Here is a 26,231-nt window from a genome sequence, read left to right on the forward strand (position 1 = left end):
GCCTCCCGGGAGGAAGCCTAGGCCGACCATGCCGAGCACCGAGAAGTCGAGCGAGGAGAAGCCGAGCAGGATGGCGCACAGGCGGGGGAGGCAGAGGTGCATCACTCCCATCTCTCTATGGACCATGGCAGCTTTGTCCCTGTCTAGTCTTCTTCTTCTCTCTTACCTGTATGTCTTAACGTCAATTAACACACTGAGTGGGTGACATGAGGGAGGGAGACACGTGTACTTCTTGGTGTCTCATCCTACTACTGTGATTGGTGAGTGTGTGTGTGTGTGAGAGAGTGTGTGTGAGTGTTTGTATGTCATCCAGTCACCTCCAAACTTGGCAAAAACATGGTGCAGGGATCTGGCTTGTCCATTTACATTTTTTTAACATAATGTATGTTAATAATGATAGTAATAAAATTACTAACAAGAACAACAACAACACCACCAATAACAATAATAATAATAAATAATCAGTTACTTGACTATGGTGCAATGGTTTCTCCCACGATTTTATTGGGCGCTTGTTGGGGACCCTCCATGGTCGCCATACATACATGCTGCCATACGTTGGAGGGAACCAAGGCTCACAGATGGATAGAGGTGGAGGCAGACGTGTCATGGGGTGGCAGGTTCCTGAACTCTTCTCCTATGATGGATATGATGTTAAAGTAACCAGACTAGCAGTTGTGTATCCAGGGGCAGAAGATAATTGTGTGGCTGAGATTGCAGTGTGGGTTCAAACATCTATCACATTTGTCCTCTACATCTGTGTACATTTCAGATTTGGAGAAGTGGACCCTGTGTATAATCTTAAACTGGATGAGTGTGAGACGAGCACAGGGCGAGTCTACTTTGCGTATAACCTCCGCCCACCAGTCTGTGTCCAAGCTCATTTAGTTTGATCTTCCAGATCAGAATGAGGCGATAAAGCTCAGAAACAATCCCTCTTAGTAGTGTCCTGAAGGTAAGCAGACCCTCCCACATTGGTTGAGAAGGAGGGGAAGTAAAGTTTTGAAAAATATTAGAAGCAAAGTGTCTGATTTGGAGGTACTTTGCACGTAATCTGCAACTAGACAAGCTGTTATTAACTGTTGTTAATTGCCATCTAAGTATAAATCAAGGAAACATTGTATGTCTTTACGATGCCATACTGAGAAGGAAGAGTCCAAAAATGAGGGAGGGAACAGGTGATTGTTGCGGACTGGACCTAGAGGAGAGGTGTTTGCAAAACAAGTGTTTCCTAAATTGGTAGAATTCAGAGCCGCAGGGTTTTTGGGTGAACTAGGGTGAGGTCCTTCACTTCACTCTGAACTCTATTAGCCTATGTATATCTCGATGATGACTCCGGCTGCAAGGTCAATCTGAGCCAGGGGTACTCCACTTCAGAGGCCAAGAGGGCCACATTTAAACCACAACACGTGCCAAGGGCCACAAATTATTATTAACATATATTTGTACCAGTTTATTCGCTGTATTTACTACAGCTGTTTAATATGCTGTCGTGCTAGTAATTTTTTAATGCATTGCAAAGCATCATGGAATATTTAACAAATATTCTCAATTTGAGACCAATATTGTCTATTTAGAATATTTATGCATTTCTAAACATGACTTTAGTGAATAAGGTTTCTTATTTCTTTTCCTTCTTCAACTGATTTGAATTGAAAAATGTCACCAAAACCGGACATGTGAGTAGTTTTATTATGGAATTATATATTATATATATTTTATTTGGAGGTCACCACGTTCCCAGCTTCATCAAAGCTCACATTGAGAGAACCTAGATATTTGCCAAAGGCGTAGGCCTGCACAATGGGAACATCACGTCCATCCTCTGACTTCACAATGAAAGGATACGGACCATCAGGAATCTCAGATGATGGAGGTGAACCTGGAAAGAAAGAGACATTGAACATGGATGAACCTCTGTTTGGGTTTGATGAATGAATGAATCAAACCTCATATCACATTTTTCATTTTCCACTGTTGGAATATAAAAGTTTGAGATGATAATACATTAAAAATAAAATCCAGAATCCAAAAATAAATCCAGAACGAGTGATGTTAAACACAAAAACCTTAAGGGAACACAAACTCTTTACCAAAACACAAAGACATTAAGTGATAATACAACACATAACAAAACACGACACACGTGGAAAAACATTCATGACAACGTGACAGCTGTGGATCTCAGGACTCCTTCAGTTGGTTCGACAACATTTTTGCATATGTTTCATGGCACCTTATGTGTAGAGAGATGAAGATAACACCCAACCTTTAAGTCTTGGGATCACATAAAGGTGTGGTCTCAATACCAGCACTGGTGTTGTTAGTTTAGGTAATGCCAAAAACTGGAAAATGAGAGAAAGATTTCACATTATAAAATGATTTGATGGAAATTATGAATCGATGAAAAAAATGGAAAAAGTAAATTGAATTTGCAACAAACTATATGAATCATTTTACCCAAATATTTCATATAAATACACTATAGAGCACAATCATAACTCACCTCATCTAACTTAGTACCTGTAAGTATTACAAGTTCACTCTAAACCTTTCACAATAAAGTAATTATAGCAAACCATAAATCACTTTCAATGACGTAATGACTTTGTAATTGTGCTTTAGGTTATTTTTTGTTTTGTGTCTTACCATGGCATCATAACACAGTTTGTTCATAAAATGTGCAGCATCGGCTCCTTTGAAGAAATTAAACCAGACTGTCCCCTGGAGCTGGTCTCCAGCGTCCAGCAGCAGGACATTTGTCTCGGATGCTCGTATCTTCTTGATCAAGTGTGGCTCTCTAATTTTAATGAATCTGAATTAATTAGACCTACTGATAATTCTGTCTGAAGTCCTTACTGTAAATGAGTGCATGTGTGTGTATGTGTGTGGGAGAGAGAGAGAGCGAGTGAGAGACAAACAGGCGGTGAGTCTTACGAGTTTGCAGTGTTTCTAGAACTTCAAGTTGCCACAATAAATCAAGCGAACAATGAACTTTGATTGTTATTGGCTCAGCATCAAAGTCTCCACTCATGTGAAGGAAGAGAGAGAGATGATTCAGTTACATATGAATCTGCTCTGCAGTACTCTGCCACTAGATAGCAGTAAAATACAAGAAATGAATCACACCAATTGCCAGAGCCGTAGTCAGAATTGAACAAAGATAAAAAAACAAGTTGCCTTTGCTATTATTTTTATAATTTCCTGACACATTTTTTACTTACTGCTCTCTTGCTCCATATCCAATTCACAAGGTTCTCTAAACGTGTACATCCGGCTCATTTAGATGGACCTCTTTTGTCTGGAAACCATAATGAGCAGCGTTATAACACAACGTCAACACTTAATACTCAATTAGAACTTCTGCATTAAAGATCTACTCATTCAACTTAAAACAAACTGTAAATAATGTTATTTGTCTGTGCTGAACTGTTAAAATCTAATTCTATTTTATCTTAACTGGAGAGCAGTGTGTGCAGAGAGCATGTGTGTGTGTGTGTGTGTGTGTGTGTGTGTGTGTGTGTGTGTGTGCTATTCCTCCAATCCCCTCTAAACTTGACAGAAACATTATTCTTGCATTTGCATATGGTGCTTTTCATGCCTTTGTTTTATGCGCATTAACAAATGATGGAGACATGAATGAAATCCTGATTGATCTCACAATTATTATGGCATGAAAAGGTAGAAACACCCAAACGGTGCTTCTAAGGGGTAGGAGGGTTGGGGCAGGGTGGGTTTGAAGTGGGTGAAGTTGGTGAACCTAGAGAAAAGCACCCTTAAAGGTGAAATACAGTCATATCTTGAATATACAGTATAACTTGGAATATTTGAAAGGCTTGAGCGCAAAAACAAAATTGATTCCTTTCTTCACTCCCTCTCTGTAGCACCGCTGAGCTCACTAAATGAAAAAAATGTTGTTACTGGCTCCATCCAAATCCCTCCCTATCCCAAAAGCCTGCTGTATTCTGACTGTAGTGGAGTACATAAATAACAACAGCTCCCTGAAAGTGGAAACACAAACTCGCTTTCCTCGCCTGTCCTCACCTTTACAAACAGGAAATTCACTGTTCAATCTGAATTTTTCAGGGGAATATCTGCAAAATCCTGCATTAAATTGTGTAAAAAAGAGCTGAAAGAGTTGTGCAGATACAAACACATGCCGTTTTGGATTTAAATGTTGATTTACTTGACTTGAAGTAAAGCCGAATAATCTCAAAGTATCGTAAACAGACTCTGCAGATAAGCAACATGAACTGTCTGTGTATCTTTATGTGTGTACTGTATATAAGTAAGCTTCTCTGTCAGTGCTCCATAGAAGCACTTAAACACATGGCATTGTTCATTTGGGCAACAAATGCTAATTATTACCATTTTCATTTATAGTGTAATAAAAATTTTAGAAAATCTGCATTTCTGTGTGAGACTGAATCGAATAGAGGGACTGAATAGACTCAGTTCTCAATTACTCAGTTAAATTTGTTAGATTGCATCGTTGTCTTATCCATGTCCGTGTGACACCGGCTCGTCGGAGAATTTTGAACCGAAACAAAAACAGAAGCGTTTTCCAGTACCGGATTGCACTTGAACCACCTTCTTCCCTGGATGACATGAGATCGAGCGTCACAGACTGAATTCTCATCAAAACAAAACCTCATAAACGAGGCACTGGACGTAAAAAAAAAGGAACATTTGTGGTCGACGTGGCGAAACCGGTATAAGTCTGTGGTGAGAAAGGTTTTCTCATTCAGACAGAGGCTCTCAGGGGTAGAGAGACATAGTTGAAGGTGTGGAGGGAAAGTGCAATGCATCTTTCACTCATGTCAGCTGATGGATAAGAGCAGCTGCTGTCAGAGTTAGAGTGGGGGAGAGCTCAGTATAGGAGCTGATACCTCACCGGGTTCAGCATTTGCACTCTGCACAGTCAACCTCCATAATGCATTCCTCCTCCATCAACACTGCATTAAAGATGAAATCCATAACCCTAAAATAAACCGGGGAGCTTTCTGCTAAAACAAAAGCTTTTGTTCACGTTCGGTGTTTCAAACTAAATCATAGTGAGCTTCCTTAAGGTCTGGCAAACATGCTGAACCCGTTCTGTACTGCAGAAAGCTGCTGTAAAGCTGAGTTTGTCATCAATTTAACATCAACCAATTTCAAACGTTTCTAGGACTGCGTGCATTGAAACAGAAGATTGGACTTGAGGAAGTTTGAGCAACTTACTCTCTCTAGTTCAGTGAAGTGAACCAAGTTTGTTTTTTTTAGGAAAGAACAAATGTATTCAGTATTAATTTGATTCACATTTTACAAGCAGGAGGGAAATGTTTTTAAGTTCCATGCATGCCATCCGTCTTCCACATCATATCTGGGTCCTGGTCGTCAAGGGAACAGGCTAAGCAACAGCGCCCAGAACTCCCTTTCTCCAGGGATGTCCTCCAGTTCGCCCGAGTGGCGTAATGGTTAGGGCAATGGCCAGGGATTGTGGGTTCAAGTCCCATCTGGGGTGGTTGAGCTTTATTGGGGTCCATTGGGACTGAGGTTGGGAACTGGAGATTCCCAATTGCTGGTTTGAGACCAAGAAAAGAAAGAGAGTTGCCCATGAGCAAGGCACCTGCTTGCACTAACCTTCCTGTAATGCAGTTTACTGTGTTGCTCAAGAGCACTTTGACAACAGCTGACGAGGCGGGCTGTCAAGTTACCCAACGGACTTTGTGACTTAATTCAGCTGGTGGCTTCCTCTTATGACATACAAGCCTTCTTCTCTAAGCTTCAGGTTGCTACTATGCCCTTTACTAATCGATGGGAAATCCTCCTCAATACTCTGGCCTTCTAATGACCGAGATGATAATGAGATGGATCACGGTGACCGAAGCGGCTGACATTGACAAGCACTCTGAAACCTACTAATGACGGCAACAATGTTCCTCAGTCCAGAATCCGCTCCTTTTATGTTTGGAAAACCCGTCTGATCGCTGATGAAGATGTTCACCTTCTCACCAGAAAGGTCAGAGGTCATGGACACACACACACACACACACACACACACACACACACACACACCCACACCCACACACAGTAGTAGCCTGCAGCTGAGTAGTATTCAGCATCTTCTTCAAGGACGCTTCAGCAGGGAAGATACTAGAAGGGACGGATTGTCTGGATTCACAAATATCCTGAAGCTTTTTTTCCCTCTTCTTTTTCTGTTATTTTTCACTTCTATGTTCTATCAATGGTCTAGGATGAAAATGTGTTAGACAAGAAACAGTTTATTCTAAAAATAGTTTTGGTTTCTTAAGTTGAAATTTCATATTCTTATTTTCTTATTTTAACCAGCATTACTTTTCTATTGTACTATTTAAATACCTAAAAACCTTGATTATACTGTTAGCAGTTCCTTAAAACTTCAATAAAAATATTTGAATTCTAACATTATCAAATTAACATTGGATTTCGATACATATTAAGATTTTTCATCATTCCATCTTATTTTCCTGTATTGGTATGCTTTTAATTTTCATTCCCCCTGACAAAACTGCATGGATGTTTTGATCAGACAGAAAAATAAATGCATCCACTTTACGTAGCCGTGACCTGAAGACACCCAGCAGTGACTCCAACAATCACAACTGCCCCACTTCCTGTGATCTGTGTCATTATCCCCTCTGTGGACATCGCTGTCCATCAGCTGCCAGAGACGGCCGATCCTCCCACGGTGAACAGGCCGTGACAGAGGTCTGATGATGAGGTGTTATGTGTCTGGTCTGTCAGTGTGGGAGAGCATCAAAGTTACAGTTTCAATTATCCTACCCTAAAGTGTTGTCAAACAGGGGCCGGATGCCATCAAGAGGGCCAAAAAAAAATAGAGAAAGTCAAAAGGAGACAACAGAAAACACCAGGAGGGATTTCATTCCAAGGAAAATGTCAGAAATGATGGAGTGTGTCAGTGTTGTCATGAAAAATTGAAGCAACGTTCAGCCACAGGTTTACAAATCAATATATAGCAGAGGTGAGGGCTCCCCAAACCCCTGCAGAAAAATAGACTTTTCTTTTTATGCGAACAATAATTTTGCCACAGTATGAAATATTTCATCTCATTCATCAGAAAAAGCAGAACAAAGGCTCCTGCACTGCAAGAAGTGAAATTCAAGAAAGTCTCTTGACCTCTAGGAACCAAAACATCTAATCAAATATAAACCAACTAAAAGACTGAAAACCAGACCCAAATCAATATCAAAATCAGAAAGATTAAAATAGTTGAAGGGGACAAAACTACAAAGAAAACATGAACTCATCTTTGTTTACTTCTTTCTCCACCTGGTACATATGGGACTTTATCAGATTCCGATTAATTCCTGCAATAAAAACCTCTTCCATACCATGTGGTATGCGCTGTGCTCTTCCCTTTCTAAAATGTTTGCCATATGGAATAAACACGGTCCCTGCTGCAGCTGGCATTTAAGTAAAAGTCATTGCAGAAACCCATTTAAGCTCTTCCTCATTTGAAGACCTTTTCCATCAAAATAACATTTTGAAGATGGAATCAGGCTTGTGAAATGCAGTGATGAATGTTGGGAGTGACATTTCACACAGAGCACTTTGGTGCCATCCACCACAACTCCCAGGACAATTTCTACAAACTACTTTTCTTCAGCGGCGGTTGTTGACAGAGGGAGACAAAACGAGTTGTACTTCAGTGTGTAATATGACTGATTACTTTATAAAACGTACAATTGCATGTAGCAGGAGCACACCTTTAAATGACACAAACTTGACTGTTTGAAGGGGGGGGGGGGGGGGGATGATAGAGATGAAATGGAAAACAGGCACTGTTTCTGAAACAAACAAGGTTATCTGACCGTAACCAAGTCAAGAAAAATACGAGCATCTCTTGTGCCTTGTATGGTTTCAAACTGGTGGCGGGCAACACGAGAGTCAATAAATTAAGTAGACATTAAAGCTCAGTCACGTCAATAAGCCACTTGGGGTTTCACCAAAAACCTAGAGAATCCTGTGAGTAGGGAAGAGGCTGGAAAAGCTGCTACAGTGAAGACTTACACACAACTGGCCTCAAACAAAGTCGGCTATAGACTCACACAATGCAAGAAACCACATATGACAGCAGAGAAGCTAAAAGTCTCCATAGGTTTGGATCTCAACTATGTTTGATGAGTCCAGTTGGACAATGAATGTACTAGAAAGTTCCTTTGTTTCCAAAACTTTGAGACCCAGTGCTTTAGGTCTCCATTCAGGCCCCTGCACACAGAGTCGTTTATTTGTCAGCATTCATCTTCACTGCTTTTGTTCTAGCATCCTCCTGCCTGCTCCACCTGCTTAGAGCTGCTTTATTTACTGGAGCGGAGCTGTAAACACCAAGACTGAAGTCTAATGTTCTGTATGTGCAATGCCGAGCTATAAAAAACAGATTACTTCAGCCAAGATCAGACTTAATGATATGCTACAACTCCTACTCCACATATTAATACCATCATGAGACTGACTGACATGTATCATGAAAGGTACTTCACCTGCAGACTTAAGCACTCCCCTTGAAAACTGACAAGCCAGCCGCAGCTTGTGAGTAACCTCTATGAAAGCATCCATCCATCTAACCCACTCAGACTTTATAATTACAGAGTTTTATAGTCAAATCGATCACTAAAGACATGGTGGCCTCTGGTTGTTGTCCTTTAAGCACCACAGCTGCAGCAGATATCCAAAAACACTTCACTGGGCCAAATGAGGAGCCACACCAACGGCCAGTTCAGTGGACAAAATGACTGATGGCTTCACAATTGAAGACTTGTTTGTATATATTCTATTTAGTTTGTGTCATTAATCTCCATTGCTTTGTGTGTAATGTATGGCAGTATCTCCAATAGCTTACCTACACAAAACAACAACATAATGGCAACATTCCATACGTCGTACATCTCTTAACTGTAACTTCCATCAATGCCACAACGCTGTGATAGCTCAGCAGGACAAATTCTAAATAAAAATAGCTATAAGGCTTTATAAGGGGGGCTTTTATTCGGAAACATACAGGATATGTATTTAAGTCACAGCACTAAATTGTGAACATGGCTGATGGCAACCGATAAGATAATGGGGAGATTTTTCTTTCGTAATTATGTCTAATTTTTTAAAAACAAAATGTAAAAATTATAATGATGGGATTGCAAACTAGCATATTTAGCAAAAACACATCTGGCTGTTATTGTTTTACTTGCTTTACTTTGGCAAATAATGAGCTTATTTGCATTTTCTCTGCAATTTTCTCTTCACTCTCGAGTCAAAGCAGCTTATTTTGAGCTGTTCTCATTTACTTCGATCGGTGATGAAGTCTATGGGGAAATAACAGAAATAAAATGATAATGAAAAAATCTGCTCAAAGAGAAATATATATTTTTTTGTGTGACAATAAGTATTTTTTATTGTTTATTTTATTTTTTACACATTAATTTTTACTCTATAGTATATTTAACAACTGCTTTTGGGTCTCAGATACTTTGTCTCTCATACAATCTCCTACTTTTTGGGATGTTGACCTTGTTGTTATGAATCTTCCTCCATTGTTATGTTTGTTTACTCTCTTTGTAGTGCTTCCTAAGGGATTAGAAGGCACCGAACAGCCCCTCTTATAGTTCCTTTTGTCGGGAACTGACGCTGTGTAGTCCATCAAAGCACTGAATGTTGTGTTGCGCATAACATTCAGTTAAAATGTTCGGAAAAAGTGCTGTTTGTTGGTAAAAACTAAGGAAGAGAAAGGTGGATGTGACTGCCAGAGGGTTTGTGGAGTCAGATTGATGATGAAAAGAGAAATAGATCTAAAGGATCCTCATGCTAAAGCCACCCGCTAACACATCCCCCCCTAACACAGCCTTTTAAATTCAACACCTGACTGTTTTTGATTTGCATTCACTTCAAATCCTCCATTAACACCCACAGCGAACATTTTCATGCAAAATTACTACAATACTTTGTTGAAAAGATCTGATCTCGCTTCAGTCACGACAATAAAAGGCAGACGGTTAACTTTATGTGAAGTGCTTTGGAGATGATTTGATATGGACGGCCTGTTGCTGCCTTCTACTTATGAAAGGCAGAGAAACTATCTGGCAGCACGTAGGAGACCCAGGGGTACTTCAACCATGACATGATTAATAACCCCAGCACTTAAAATAGGCTTCAAAAATAATTATAGCAGACGGACGGGGGAGTGTATTTCAGAATCAGACTCCCTTTAATTACAGAGCACAATGCAGGAGTTTGTGTTGGTGGGTTGATGCAGAGACAAAAGAAACTACTGCAAGAACACACTGGGGAAAATAGAACAAATGAGACACTAAATGTATAGAAAGTGGTGGCAAAAATACAATATAGTGTTGTGCAAAACTGATATTCATCCTTTCTTTCATTTACTTTCACTAGATAGCTGAGTTATACAGTATAGCCACTTAAATGAAGAATTTAATTACCATTAGTCCAGAATTCTGCAGTGAATGCCTGAGCGACCTCATATAAACTAGATTTTTGCTTCACTTCACCGACTTCTACTCTGATAAAGGCTCGAATTTTAACTCATCGTCCACACACACACACACACCCGTCACACAACTTGACCGGTGACAGTACTTCAAAAGTTAAACAATTTTACTGGGATTAAGACAATAAATCATTTTTTGGCATGATGAATAAATTAAAGTAAGCTTACACCAAGTAACAAACCTGGATTGTGTGATTGATTCAGGCATGTGTGAGTGTGAGTGTGAGTGTATGCCACCTCGTTCTGTGTGTGTGTTCTTATGTATGAGATGTTTCCTTTATGGTCTCCATGTGTGTCCTACTGTTGTTAGACGTATTCAGGTATTTTGAGTAGTTGTGCTGTTGCTCTTAATTGCCACCAGGTGTCAATGTAAAGATGTGTGTCTCTCTGAGTGTGTGCAGCAGTCTGTAAAAAATGAGTTGTAGTTGTGGTGTATGCAGAGGGAGTTTCAGGCAGAGCAATCTCAGTTTAGACAGCTAAATTAGACTTAGACATGCTGCTATACGATGTGGTATTTCCCTTTAATTTTAGTTTTGTCTTCCAGATATCTGCTGTCTGCTTCATTTACAAAGTCTACATATCATATGCCACTGTGTGTATAACAGACAAGACTTCTCCATTGCCTCAACGCTAGAAGTTATGATAAATTATCTGTATTAGCGCTAGTTAACAGATGGATACTAATAACTCTAGCTACCATTGGTGCTTCTTATCTTGATAGAGTATGTCAACACTATTTTGTGCTTTTTTACATTTCAGATTTTTCCCTATTAATTACAAAATGAATGATTGTGATTGAGCAGTTGTTTTGTAACCGGTGCGCTAAAGCAACAGCACACACAAGGAGAACATTGGAATTGGGTTGCAGACTATCATAGACCTTTGCAATGGGAAAAGTACATGTGCAAAAAAAAAGGCAATGTCAAAACTGATATTGCGTTGGATTGTGCAGGCCTATTAGACACACCCACCATACGTTTCACAGTCTGGCTGCTGTGTGCACCGCCAGGGCTGCAGAGGAGAGTAGAAGTGTATCAGCACGTTGTTTTTCATGATGCATTGCAAAGATTTAAAAAATAGAGAGAATGGAAATCAATGTAGGATCCATTTTGCTGAATAAAAGGGAAAGGTTGCACATCTATTTGAAGCAACAGTATGGAGGTAATATTTACAGTAGGTTACGTTAACCATGATGAATCACACACACCGGCACAACATCCACTACTATCCCCGGGCTCCATCTCGACTGAAATGGAATCAGATAGAGAGGTATCTCATTTCCTGAAAGAAGAAAATGGGATTTCTCAGTCTGTGTGTCATTATTTGAGGTGTGAGCTGTTCATTCCCTCCCTGTATGAATCTTTTCATCCAGTTATCTGCCTCTGTGATGGCGCCACCTCTAAAGAGGCCCTCAGGACTTGTGAAGTTGTTACTGATGGCTGAAATACCACAAAACCACACACGGCTGATTGAATAGTCCGAGAGACGCCTGAGATTTCAGAAAAGGCTTTGAAAAACCATAAAAGGTCAGAAAATTACGAAACAGGCATAACCTCTTTGGATATGTCTCAAAGGGCCAACAGAGATGGAACATAAATACTTTAAGCACATTCAATCAAATGAAATATTATTAAGTATAATTCTGAGGTACTTTATTTTCCACTTCAGGCTATTTTGTGCTTTGAATCTACAGTTCAAATCGAAATACTGTAGTTCTTACTAGTCGATTGCATATGAAGACATAAGAAACAGTAACATGAGCTCAAACTTTGTCTGGTGAAAACTTTGTACCTCAGCCTTGTTTAACTTTAGTTTAGTTTACTTTACCTTTCTTTCTAGGACTTGGATAGTGTTCTAGGACCTGGGATCCTTCAGAAATAGCTGGAAGACAAAGCTACAGAGAGGGACATCTTACCTTACTTAGCCTCTGTGACGTGGACCTGGAAACACAGCTGAAAATGGAATATAACCACCTAAAACAGTGAGGAAGATTTGCTCGAAAACAATTGAAAACAGGTCAAATGATCCTTTCCCCCTCCCGTATATATTTTCTTTCTAAAGTTTCCTTCATTATGCACCAAAGTGATGTAAGGCTAATTAGCTCCCTGGTTACTGCTGGCTAGCTCAGTAATGATTCATAAGCATATTGTATTGTGTGCTGTAAGGCTCAAACAGGACTATACAGCATTTGGAATGCTTAGTTCAAGGTACAATTAGGAGCCCAACCCGCAGGGACATCCATAGGCTGTCACACAAACACACACCTACACACACACAATGTGGGCAGTTATGGAAAGTAGGAAATCTATAGGATTCTATTGAAGGCAACAAAACGGTCACCAGGGTCCAGTTAAACAATTTAGTCATAAAGGAAACAAAGGGGATTTGAGTTCATTGTTTGAAAGTTTTGGAGAGAAAGAAAAAGGAAGAAAGAAGCGAGATATAAAGAAAGGAAGAAAACAAGTTTCAAATCAGCAACAATGACTAAAAAAATAAAATAATTCATTCATTTTTGTACCAGAAAGAATGTGAAGAACAATTGGTGTTTTTGCTTGATTATCTTCCAGTTATGGGAGGATGGGGTGTGTGTGTGTGTGTGTGAAGATGGGTGGAAGTCTACGTCCTCATTTTGCATATGAATAAACTTTGATTGAAGCCAGCAATTTGAGCAAGCAGTACAAGGCCTAATTAACAATGGAAACAAAAAGAATAATAATGAAAAATGCAAGAAGACAGAAGAAAATGTATGTAGAAATTATGAAAATGCATCATCTACCATTTCATTACTCATGTAGCAGGAAAATCAGAAAAAAATCAGAATTGAGGATATGAAAATGAAAACTGACTGAAACCCAAACTCGCCCTCTGCTCAGCGATTTTGAAGTGAATACCTGTCGAATGTGCAGATCCCAATGGGCCGAGCTCTCACAACTCCCATGAATTTACAGGTCAGAGGTCAGCTCCTCAGCTCCTTCCATACCCATCCAGTCTTCTTTACTTCTGAGCCACTGATTTCCTCTACTTCTCAAAGCCCAATGTGAACTTTAAATATATATATTTTTTGCTGTGTTTCTCTCTGCTGTGGGCCAGGGAAGGACCCGTGGAGGAGACCTGAGATTTAGCCCAGGTTTCAGAGTTCAGAGGCTCGTCAGAAGAGCGATGGCAGCCTTGTGGACCAGCTGCAGACACTGCCTCCTCATTTGGGATGCTTCTGGAATACTAAAATGCTTCTGCAGTGATTCAACAGGGTGGAATTAGATGGAAATGTGCTATACTCACTGTATGACACTGAAATCTTCACACAAAATGGGCCAATAAGCTAAATGTATAAGTAAGTGTAAAAGGTAACACTTTAGGTGAAGTCATCTTGCTTAACTTGTGGATCACTTGTAATCCGTTCCCACCAAACCCAAATATACAAATGAAGCCACAAATTTCCAGCAAACAAGCTTGGAGAAGAGACTATATTCTACCTGCCCACAACAAAAGACAAGCGTTGGCGGTGAAGACAGTCTAGCAAGATCCAGCCGCTATCAAACCAGAGACACGAGAGATCAACATGTGATTGAGTATCTGGATAGTATTCCTCGATATCAATGTTACACAAGACTCCTACAAATCCAAATCAAAACTACTACTTAACTACTACTACACTTGTAGGCCTCTGGAAGTGAATTTAAGGCTTTAAACTTTTTAATGTTTTACCCTTTCACAGCCTTTAGTTTGGGTAATGTAATTTGGGACATTTTCAGGCTCCACAAACTCTTAATCAACGCAGTCAAGCCTACCAGCACAGGCAGAATTAAAGTGATTAAGGGAGGAAATACAATCTAAATCAAACTACACTCAACACAGTAAAATCTCTCCCTTTCAGACAAATGTCCCTCTCTGACGACAGTGGAGAAGTCAGTGACACCGCTCTGATGCGACACTTCTATACTCATTAGGACGGACACTCTGATTGACTGCAATTTCCTGACTGCTGATTGTAAGGCCGTCTCCTTTCTGAAACAGCTCGCTGGATATCTGTGTCAACCAGTCCCTGCTGAGTCCGTTACTGCTTTGGCAATGACAGGCGATCTGTGAAGTGTTCAGTAAGATAGAAGCGCAATAGGTACAAATGCGCTGCCATTAAAGAAGGCGGCCACCGTCACTGGGGTACTTTAGCCTTGCGAAGGATTCAAAGAGTTAAACAAGGGTTGAACCAATTATATATGACTAGTTAAGGAAAGAGATATATGATTGTGTGTTGGCTCAGTGACATTGCTGAAATAAACATAATTGAACTTAAGGGAGTCGCTCATAGGGACATTTGTCAAAAATTCAAACCCAATGTGTCAAAATGGTCTGGACAAACCTACAACATGGTGCAAGTGCCTACCACTGGAATGTTTATACTGCCCATCGCAAATGAATGAGCGATGATTGACCATTAGCGCTCTTAGCCTCTTTGGGACCACAGGGCATCTACCATGGCTCACTCATTTTTGGGTAAATGCCTTAGATCCAAACTGGTGAGAGACTTGAAATCCATGTCTAGATTTAACATCTCAACCAGTGGAGGAGCTGTTATGAATGTCTCGGCTTTGGTTTGACTTTGGTTGGCCGTGAATACATTCCTTATGTATTCTCAGTTATACAATCACATTCACTGATGTTGCTTTACTTTATGTTTTCCCCTGGTTTGTGTCCTTGTCTTGTTCTTGGGTCATTTAATCTTAATCTTTAAAAATTCCAACTGTGAACTTAACATGCAACATGAACTAAGGATGCCTTCTTCCTGATAAATGTGTGTGATATATCAGTGAATGCTTCCTGTGTGACAACAATGCGTATTTGTCATTGTCACTACACCGCGCTTCCCTGTTTCTATGCCTTGTCGCTCGGAGGTTTTTGTCATTCTGTGCCAGGAACAGAGGGAGACTTTGATATCCCTCATCAGTAGACTCAACAATGTGTGGTTCGGCATGCATGAGGACCGTCGCCTAAAAGCCAAGAGAGTGGCCATTATGATTCAAATGCTGTGGAGAATGGGGGATCCCAAGCGTGGCAGACACGGAACAACCGTAGTGATTTGTTATCAGTCTTCTGTAATTCAACAGCCTGGGAGATACAAGCTGTCAAAGAAAAGATGCAGTTACAATTTTTTGGTTACAATTCCCCTGGTGAGAGACGAGCGCAGAGATATTTCTGTTCTCTCCATAAAAGACAGAGGGGATTGTGGCTATAAATAAGATTGCTGCTACTACAAAATCACAGAAATTAGATTGAATGTATGTTTCATTTAGCTCAGGCACAAACATCCATCATGTACCTAATCAATATTATGTTATTATTATGATTATCTTTGAAGTTTCAATTACAATTCTGTGGTGAATAAAGTCTGGCTGTGAAAATGTGAAACAGCAAAGGAAATAGAAAGTGCAGTGTTAAATCTCTTCAGAAAGTAAATGCTGTTTGAAAGCCCGGCACAGAGAAATGAAACCATACTTGTATTTGAGGTTATAGGAGGTAAACAATGGCCAAGAAAAGAAAGTCACAAAAGAATACATGTATAAAAATACTGTATTTCCCCCATTTTTAGGGAAAAAAAGGATGCCTTAAACGATTGATTAGTGTAGTTATTATTTAGCTTATGTATTGATTTATCTATATTGGCGTATGTACTACATAAATAGTTTGAATACATGTCGGTGATCCTTGATTAAAAAGGCTTTGAGTAAACACCTCTATGGCTCAATCCCAGAAAACAGTGTCGGGCTCGACTGATTGTCTTGAGGGAAATAATAGAGATTACTTTGCAATTTCGACTGACAGACAACAACACTTAATGCCTGTTTACATGAATAACTAAAGTAATTGGGCTGAAAAAACAATCAAGTGATGAAGGACCATAGCAAATTACAGATAATGACAAAGTAATATTTGTGGCCTGAAATGTCTTTGGCATTGGAGGTGTTGACCAAAAGAAGAAACATCACTGTTAGCTGGCGGTTTGCATATGAATACATAATGGTCTCTGGATGTAATGAGCCTAAAGATCTCCAATAAATGAACAGATTTGTCACTTTTTCCATGTGCCATATTCTAAATGTTTGTTTGGGGTAAAGGAAAACAAGTCCATCAGTTAGTTTGTGTAGAAAGGCAGTGAATATCAATATTATTTTCAATTTCTCTGTCAGGATTTCAGCAGCTATACGGCGTGCTAATGTCACTATTACCTCTGCTCCATAGTTGGCACCACCTGACAAGAGGAATGGCTGATGGAAGAGAACTATCAGAACAAATTGAATGATTGTTCCTGCTAGGCTCATGTTCATTTTGTAGCATGTTGGCAAATGATGGCACCAGCTGAGATGATACTGCAGGCATCTGGAATCATTTCGATAGCACTTGGAATATGAGGGAGGTTTCTCCATCTGTGTAAATTCAATTAGTTTGACTGCTTTGTGTAGCTGTAGAACATTTCTGACTGTCTCGCAAGACAAAAATATCCTTTGGGAAATGTCACGGAAAGATTTACCTTTGCATCTGGAGAAACCCAGTCGATACAAAAGTAACCAGCAAGCACAAAAAGTCCGGATTTGACAATAAGTGGCTTAAAGAGACAGGCATTGTCAAGTACAGTGTCGGTCCATATGCAAATGAACTGCAAATTCATAAGTATCACCAGCAGATTTACGTTTTTCTGGAAACAGAGCCTAAAAAAGTAAAAAAATGTTTTGTTTCTATCTCTTCTTAGGTTTCTCCACTTTCTCCCCTCCTTATGTCCTTGGGCATCTGTGGTCACCATCCCTGCTTACTATACAGGTACTGTAGGGAGGATGAATTATTGTCAGTCCATCAGTATTGTCACTCAGTGAGATCGCTTACATGCACAAACTTTGATTCTACTCCAGTTAAGACACAAGGAATCCTATTGATCTCTTCCAAAATCTATGGCTTACTTTCTTTGAAACTGCAGTACAGACAAAAAATAATATAGAATACAATGTGATTGTGGTGAGAGACACATTGTGCCACCGCCATTTATTCTCACTTGTAGGAGTTCAGTGTCGACTGAAGGGTGATAGATGGGAAGTTTATGTAACCCCGCCCCCCCCCTGAGACGCAGCTCCACTCCTATTAGTAAACTTGCCTAGTGCAGTGACAAGTATGAAAAATCTCTGCTGGCTCCCCACAGTGAGCTTCTGTTCAGGTTTGAAGAGTTCTGACACATGTATAATAATATTAGATAATAGTACATTTTAATTAAAATCATTACATGGAACTTGGAAAGATATTGAAAACGTCTTTATGTGTATCTCCCAATTTCTATGTCAACACTGATAAATGTGTGATAAGCAAATATTGGCTAATAATATCAACTCTGCTGATATGTGGGTCAGGCCCTGGTGCGTTGTTTGCAAAAGGAACAGATGTTAACTAATCAGACGGATGATTACAATTTAGTGACGCCCTCCTCTGTAGCTTATAATTATTCAAATCGGGGGGAAAAAATTATCAGCACAATAATTATATGGTTTGGAATGTGGCGACTGACGTATGAATTTTGTTGTAACGATCCAATTCATTTAGCCATCTCCTGCTTTTTGAACCGTCACTGGGAGGCACGGGCTTGTTTGTTGCTCTCCCAAGCAGCTGTTTTTGTTCTGAAAGTGTAATTTATGTATCTGTGAACATTGCGTTTGCTCTCTCAGCCTCCAGGGTCATCGCTGACAGTGTTCGGGAATACTAATGATATGCAAATCTTTTTAATTATACTGTGTTTGTTACTGTTTCCCTGAAGCTATATTTTGATTGCAAAGTCCATGTCCTTATTTAGTTAGCCGAGGAGCTGGCTGAGACGTGAGCGCAGAGCAAGTACGAACCACTGGCAGTGAATCCAAAGAGGCTTTCCATGACATTTTGTTCAGTCGTACGTTAACAAATGAGGTTGTTGTGGGAAAACAAATAAGAACTTCATCATCATTTGTGTTGTGATTAGACATGTATTTCATAATGTCTAAAAAAAAAAGGAGTGTTATTAATGAAATGTGCTTTTAGTTGTTCCTGGAAAAATAAATTGCAGGACAGGAGGTGTTTCTTTTTGTCCTTGAAATTAATTAGGAGGTTTGACGTGTGCTTAGAAAATTGCCTCACAAAACAACGACAAGAGGCATAAAGATGGTTATTCTCATCTATGTGATCAGTAAATATAGTTAAATATTGTGCATACAGTTACTTTATTAGTTTTTTGGTTTTTGTTAAACATTTCCTCAAATTAAAAAAGTCTTACATGTGACGCAAAATGTTCATATTAGTTACAGTGAGATGTCGACAATCTAAAGATGGGAAGGGAGAGAAAATTGTTGATTTACTCTAATATGATTCACCATAATGGCCCTTAGTTCCTTTGTGCATTGTTAAGGTTTTTGGTGTTCCTGAAAGAGTTCCCGCCGGGCGAATGTCACTTAGGAAATGTTAGCTTGGGGGTGAATTTGCACTCCCTTTTCCTCTCAGAATGTATTTTTAGTTCACACTTGAGCACTACTGGTTGGAGAAGTGAGTTTCAGGTGCAGGGGAATAAATCACATGCATATCAAACCTTCCCTGTCAAATAAAGGTTAAACAATCACCCAGAGACATCACACTGCTGACACAGATCCTTTGTTACCGTTGACCTTACTCAGCACTGAGCCAAATGCTACGTCCCTTATCTCTACTAAAGTTCCCATTAAGCTGCCTGTACTCACTAATTATAAGCTGATGAAATGTATTTTCACACTATAGATCTGCAGGCTATGGCAGTAGTCAGGCACGCACAATGGCATGGATCCAATGTTCAAGTCTGCATTGGATTCTTCGCACCGATCGTCCTCAATATCTTCATTATGCTTCACAAAGAAAGGATTTATGGCAAGGTTGTTGTATTGGATTGTACTGAATTGTACAGGTGTATCTAATAAGTGAGTGTATTTGCTTCGTGTCTACTTGGTTATGTTCTTCAAAACTCAAACTAGGCTGTAGAATGAAACTGACCTGGTCTGAGGTGTCAAAATGACCCTTATTGTTACTTTCCTAATGTCATGATCGCAACCATTATCATCTGAAATGTTCACTTGCATACTTTTAATATTGAGGAAGTGGAACTGGCACTGCTTTGTCAAGTTCAAGTTATATAGTCAATTCTCTAAAAGCTACTTAAAACGTGGTAAAGGTTTTTGTGTCTTGTTAAAGGACACTTAAACAATAAACAAGACTACTGACTGGCGGTTTATTGTGACATTGACGGTCTTAATGATGCTGTTGTGTTTTGACGTTGGGCTTGCTGCAGTTTCCCTAAACTGAGTCGCTCCATCCCCAGTGTCACCAGCCTCTCCACACAGCTTGTTATCAGGTAAAAATGTTTCTCCTGAGGCATCAATAAACATTAAGTACACAACTAACAATGAAAGCACAGAGACATAATGATCAGCTGGGCCCTAAAGGACAATGCCATTTCACTGCAGTCTCTATTAAAGCTATAGTATATTATTTGTTGAATATCTTAAATGGCTATATGGTGAGAGGGAAGCAATGAATTAGATCAGACCAACACAAGAAAATGAGAGTGGTCACTTCTCACTTTGCCCCACTGCCTATTACAAAGTTCCCACAGGGGTTAGCACACAAAGCAAGGTCTGAAAGTGCCCCAGATAAAGAGACTGAATTTTAGCCTTTCATGTTAACTTAAATTGAGGGAATAAAATAATGACAGTCAGTCCGTTTGCAGGTTACTTATCGTCAGGATCGAGGACCAAACTGCAAGACCCTGATGTTTACAACACTAGCGGACCTATTATAACAGCAAAACGATATGAATGCAACCGAAAACTGAAGGCTTGCGTTTTTTCATCAGCTTTGATCAGAGTCTAAATCAGGTTCAGGTGTACCGGTAAATCAAGGCAATGATGTTAAGGCCTGGCCAGTTGCATTTGGCAATGGTGAGAGAGACAGTTGCTAACGTCCGTATTGATGAGGTCATAGGGTAGAGAATCATTTGGCATTAAACATGGACCTCAGCCATTGCGGCAAAACTGAGAAGAACCTACTCCCTGCTGATTGCAGCAGGATACTGAAAATGTGCATCCATTACCATTTGTATTCCTCGATAAATGAATGCTATTAATGAGCAGTAGGACACACCTGGTACAGATGGTCACAATCAGTTGCTGGAAAGCCCAGTCCAAAAAAATAACTGGAAAACCTGGAGGAGAGCCGCTGTCAAATTACACTCGTTTGTCCACAGCTACTGATAACAACAGTGTGTTACAATTACAACTCGTAGACCAAAGGGACACCACAACTCCTGATGCTGATTAAACAAAAACATTTTTGCTGAATTCTTCATTTAAAAATAAAAGAGATTAATATTCCTTAAGACGGGGATTGTTTGTCCTTTACAACAATGACAATTAAGAGCTTTGAGTCGTGCTCATCAATCTCAAACAACCAATCAAATCACCAACCCTTGGGATAATGGATGACCTCCACCAGTAGAGCTGTTATATTTGATTGAGCTCCCTGGAACATTATTATAACAGAATTCTCTCTGAAATGGCACCTTCTCTAAAAAAAAAAAAATCATTTAAAGTTACTTCAATCATAATTAGTCTAAATAATGATAAACAAGATGAACTGGAACCTCAACACGACAGTATTCCTCAAGAGATTGCATATTGCTGACTTCTCACATTGAGATTAATAAGAGCCATTATCCTGTGTGCCTATGTTCACTGATATACAGGAGCAATACCTCAACTTAGCATGACTGCTATGAAAATAATGCTGCCATCTCCCAGTGATGCAAAACCTATACAATTAAGACGGATGAGGTAGAAGTCTACCATCATTTGCAGCTTGGTAAAACGAGATTACATTCATCGCTGTGGCTGTAGGAACATGCTGTGTTGTGTTAAGTAGAGGGGTCGGTGATTGGTCGTCTCTCCTTTCAACAGATCCACAGTAAGAACTCACACCAGGAGATTAGGAAATACATTTTTGGGATAACTGTTGCTGCCAATGGTACAATGAGCTTGAAGGATTCTTTTTGGGACATTTTTCTAAACAGCACCTGATTGGACCATTGAATCCCAGGGTATAGGTCTTCCTATTAAGAGATCCAAGGTTTTGTGTCATGTGCAACAGCTGAACTAAGACATAACATTCTTGCAAGAAACTCTCCTCATCTCTCAAAGGTCATCATAGGCTGTGGCCTTCCTAGAACGGCCAAGTCTGTCACTCCAACTTCTGTTCCAAATCTATAAAGAGGTTGCCATTTTATTTGTGGAATTCAACAAAAGTAGGTACTACTGGTGTGGAAGAGGCCAAGATAGTTAAATGCAAGAAGAAAATGAAGCTAAAATATGCTGGTTAAACTGGCTCATCTATGAACCTTTAGGGCCAGATTTGCCCATATTTACTGACATGATGTACTGGGGGTTTGCTGTATATGTTTGGTTCTCTCCTCCCTCTCCAGGTTCCGCTCTTTCCCTCTCCTTACCAGTACTGAGAGGTGGAATGCACCTGAGTCCACTCTCTAATCAGGGCCTGGAGCTTAAAAAGCTCAAGGAGAGCTGCAGACGTCGCCAGTGGGCCAGACGGCAGCGTTCAGGCTGTGTGTTGTTGGTTAAGCAGATGGTCTGGCTTATTCCTTTTGAGAAGAAGTTTCCCTTTCTGTTTGGTTTATCTCATAAATAAATTCTTACGTTTTTTATTATTATTATTGTTATTATTATTTTGTTTCCCTCTGGGTTACAATTTAATGTGTTACTCCCCCTAATCCCCTGGACTTTTCGAGGATGTAAGATACCGCTGCATTTATTTAACTGCACTCTCAATTGTTGTTTCTATCCCGTCATTTCCCATATGATTTTACTGTATGATTGTAAAGTCCAGTAGTATTTGGAAAAGTGCTATACAAACAAAATGTTTTATTATTATTATTATTATTATTTCTGGCTTCTGGCCTATTCCGAAATGTTGCTACAAAATTTAAGCCCTCGATTTCAAATGTGCCGTCCCTGGTGCTGAGAGCTGTGCTTAGTTGAATGCGGTGCTAGATCATATTTCCCAAAACCGAGAGGCCCTTTTTTTTGTATTGCTTTCCTGACTGATACAAGAAGCCTAGTAGATACCAGCGGTGCATTCAAGTCAACTTGTTCTCATTTACATCATCAGCCCTGCTAAATATTGCGCTCTCCTGAAAACATGCAGACACTTGCGGGATGATGGTTTGCGTCATGCTTAGTAAATATGGCCCTTAAACACTGGGAGTGCATTCAAATGAACTAACGGTGACTGTACTCATCCACATAATAAGTCTAAGTAAATACCCCACTACGTTGAAATCATGCGGCTAGCGCAGAAATGTGCGGTCTGGATGGTATTTTGCGTCATGCTTAGTAAATCTGGCCCTAAGTTTTAGGGGAAATGTTGCCTTCCATATGCACTATACTACATTAGTTTTGATCTTTTTGTCTATAAGGTGCCCGAGACCTTACATGAAAAGATGCATCTTTCTCGGAGCAGTAGTTTTGATCTTTTCATACGCACTGTACCTAAGACCCGACATGAAAAGATGCTTCTTCTTTACCAAAACAGAAGTCTACTGTGCAGATGAAACAGGGTTGATTATATTCACACAGACTGAAAGCACTGGGGCTCTCTGCTGATGATGCAACCGCCCTCGTCTGTTGCCGTCAAGCCCATTCATGGGGAGACAGATTCACCTCTGCTGAGACATATCAACTATCTTTCCACATAAAAGCAGTCCGTTTTTTATTTTTTTTTACAGCATGCCTCTCCCTGCTTTGCTCTCAACAGGATATGAAAGATGAGGAGATCACAGACAGAGAGGGGAAAGAAACCCAAAGCAGACACAATAGGAGTGATTGCTATCAGCACAGCCAGGACCTGCAAGTCTTTGGTAATTCATGACGTATCAGGGAACTTATTTAGCTGCAGCCATTTGAGCGGATGCCTGTGCCATTATTGCTCACAAAAATAACCAGCGGGGAAGAGAACAACACTCGGAGAGCAGCACTCGTCTTCTCAAAGAGAATGTAAGAAACAGAGCAGGGAGTGATGAAAGGCCAATGAGTGTGTATCATCTGGAAGCAGGCAGACAGACAGACTACACTAATGAAGGACCACAGCCTATACTATAATTGTTCAAGACCTAAACTCCACGACACAATTTGAAGTCAAAGTCTATTCTTTACAAAGCCACACATATACAGATGTGACTGGTATCAGATTAAAGTCATTCCAGATGCCTTGATTAGTGGTTTTACATTTTCAGAATCAAAAAAGACCACAAAATGTGTTAAGAACCACAATCACTCAAACGCCAGTGTGAAATGCTAAATCCCTCACTGCTGTCATGTCTCCACCACACAGCTGTTAGATGATGTTTATGTTCACAAAGACTTCTTAAACCTAAACTTTAGGGACTACTTTGCCCGAAACTATCTGGAGTATAATCTCTGCTGAGGAAATAAGGGTAAGTTATGTCTATAGTGCAGCAGCTGTATTGCAGCAAGAGTAAATTAGAGTTTCAGTAAACATAGTGAGATCGATTATTTCAGAGTACTTCATTCTAAAGTGTCCGAAAATCTCTTAATCTTCATCAGGCCTGACACCTTGTTGTCAGTTATAGTTTCCCATATTCTCCACAAGTCATGAAACCCCTTCCTTAAGGTTTGGTTTATGCTTGAACAAACAGTGATGCTTTTAAAGTAAATTCATGAAGCACAAAGCACCTTTGGGAGGACACTGTTATAGTCACAATAAAATGCTAACTGAGGACATGGCACCAGTGTGCCCTGAAAAACAACAAAGAAACTAAGAAACGCGCCCAGGCAGAGACAAAGACGAGAGAAGGATAGAGGCAGAAAATGAGCAGGGCAGCTCGCTAACGAAGTAGCGACGGTGTCACATTTAATATCAATAAATGAATAAAACATCTGTTATCATCTATGAAATAATTACACGTTAACAAGGTTAACTACATAATTACCACCAAAGAGCAACCAATAACCATTTAAGGGGACAACGTGTCAGTGCTAGCTGTGGTCTCGGCTGCTCGCAGGGTCTCTGTGCTGCTGTGAGCTGCATTACTGATGCTAACCGTAATGTTATCTTCCTGAGGTTTACCTTCTTGGAAAACCCAAAACCCTCCTCGCGCTAATACATTCTGTCCTGGTTCAGGCGCCATGGCAGGATTGTTGGATTGGTCCTTACCACGGCCTTATGAGAAGTGCCGGTACACAACAGAAAGTTGTAAGTGTAAGTTAAAGTGTAGAATGTACAAGTGATTGGCCCAAGCACTTTTTATGACCTCACTCTAAACCAGTATGGCACCTTTATCTGTGGACCATCTGATTTCTGATTTCCCATCGAGCCCAACAATAAAACCGATAATAAAATGTGATCAGGGTAAAAGAAAAAGATGAATATGTGTTCTTAAAAAAACAGACGCAGTTGTGAGATATCAAACACTTTGCTGTATTATGATGAACAGGTGTTACGTATAGTGAGTACACTATTAAGGATGGGTTTACAGATTAACATTTTAACTCCAACTGGGTCCCCTTTAGACACAGGCTGCGATACAGATATTTTTGAGGTGAAACTACAGAAACACGACTGCCTCTTCACTGCACACGGGAGGACTCACAAGGGCGAGAGCAGACCTCCTATCTTCCACAAGTAGAGCGCAAACAGGGGGAACTCATCGGACAGCAGAAGGATATGTTGGTCCAACTTCTCCTTGAATGCTTTCTGCTCGGGCCCCATCTGCAACGTACCTCGTACCTCGGAATTCTGCAGGAGTTGTTCCAGGATCGAGAACAAGTAGCACGAGTTCTCATACTCGTAGACATGAAAAGTGTCAGACGCTGAGTTCTCTGTCGCCTGTAAAGTCACATCAATTTTAAGACTTCTTAAATCACTGAAAACTATTTAAGACACGACAGTCACAATTTGTTGAACATTTGCACCTTGTGTCTATTTATATCTGGATGCAGATATAATCAATATTCAGGCAATCTTGGGGGATTATGGGCCCTGCAGTGTTAGGTACCTTATCATGACAAGACAACTGTAATAACCGCTAAAGCACATTACGCACGCATCTCATCAACAACCTAGATTGCTCTGGTGAGGAGAGAGGTGATGGAAGCAAGGGAAGCAGGAGACTGTGACGAGAGTGAGGGAGAGGGTGCTGGAGGAAGACAGGCAAGCCAGTGATGAAGAGAGTAACAGGGAAAGCTAGACGAGTAATTGAAGAGAAAGGAAGCCGGAGAGGCTGAGAGAGAGCAGACGGACGATGTGACATCGACCCCTTTAAGCTTTGGCCCCAGCCAAGAGGAAAGACTGAAGCAGTGAGCTTTAGTTATGTTTTCGGTGATTTCAAGAGATAAAAAGAACAGTTTTCGGGTTTTCTACAGCAGAGTGCTAAGTGACCTATGCGACGGGGTCTAAGTGGTGCGTGTCTGTGTGTGTAGGGAGTTTGGTTTTGTTGTCACATTCACTCAGGTCCCCGAAGGTTTCAGCCAGGAGGAATGCCTGACAGCCATCTGGCGGCTGTTTACCTCAGTGACATCTCTTACAGACACTGTCTTGCTCCCCTGTCTTGCTTCTCTCTCTCTCTCTCTCTCTCTCT

The 26,231-nt window shown here is 40.3% G+C and overlaps 1 protein-coding gene across 1 annotated transcript in view; it reads right to left on the minus strand.

Moving 5' to 3' along the window:
* Window positions 1-1,718: 1,718 nt before the first annotated feature.
* The window catches only part of mei4 (meiosis-specific, MEI4 homolog (S. cerevisiae)), a 48,318-nt gene continuing 23,805 nt past the window's right edge, over window positions 1,719-26,231 (minus strand). Inside the window, exons 5-8 of the mRNA XM_076154908.1 lie at window positions 25,245-25,480; window positions 2,650-2,800; window positions 2,270-2,345; window positions 1,719-1,882 (exon numbers count right to left, since the gene is read on the minus strand). Of these exons, the coding sequence (XP_076011023.1) occupies window positions 1,719-1,882; window positions 2,270-2,345; window positions 2,650-2,800; window positions 25,245-25,480 (627 nt within the window). The remainder of the gene's footprint in view (window positions 1,883-2,269; window positions 2,346-2,649; window positions 2,801-25,244; window positions 25,481-26,231) is intronic.

This window comes from Genypterus blacodes, unplaced genomic scaffold, assembly GCF_046128005.1.
Source record: "Genypterus blacodes isolate CSIRO-AG114 ecotype Tasmania unplaced genomic scaffold, CSIRO-AGI_Gbla_v1 ptg000064l_1, whole genome shotgun sequence".
In the NCBI taxonomy this organism is placed as follows: domain Eukaryota; kingdom Metazoa; phylum Chordata; class Actinopteri; order Ophidiiformes; family Ophidiidae; genus Genypterus; species Genypterus blacodes.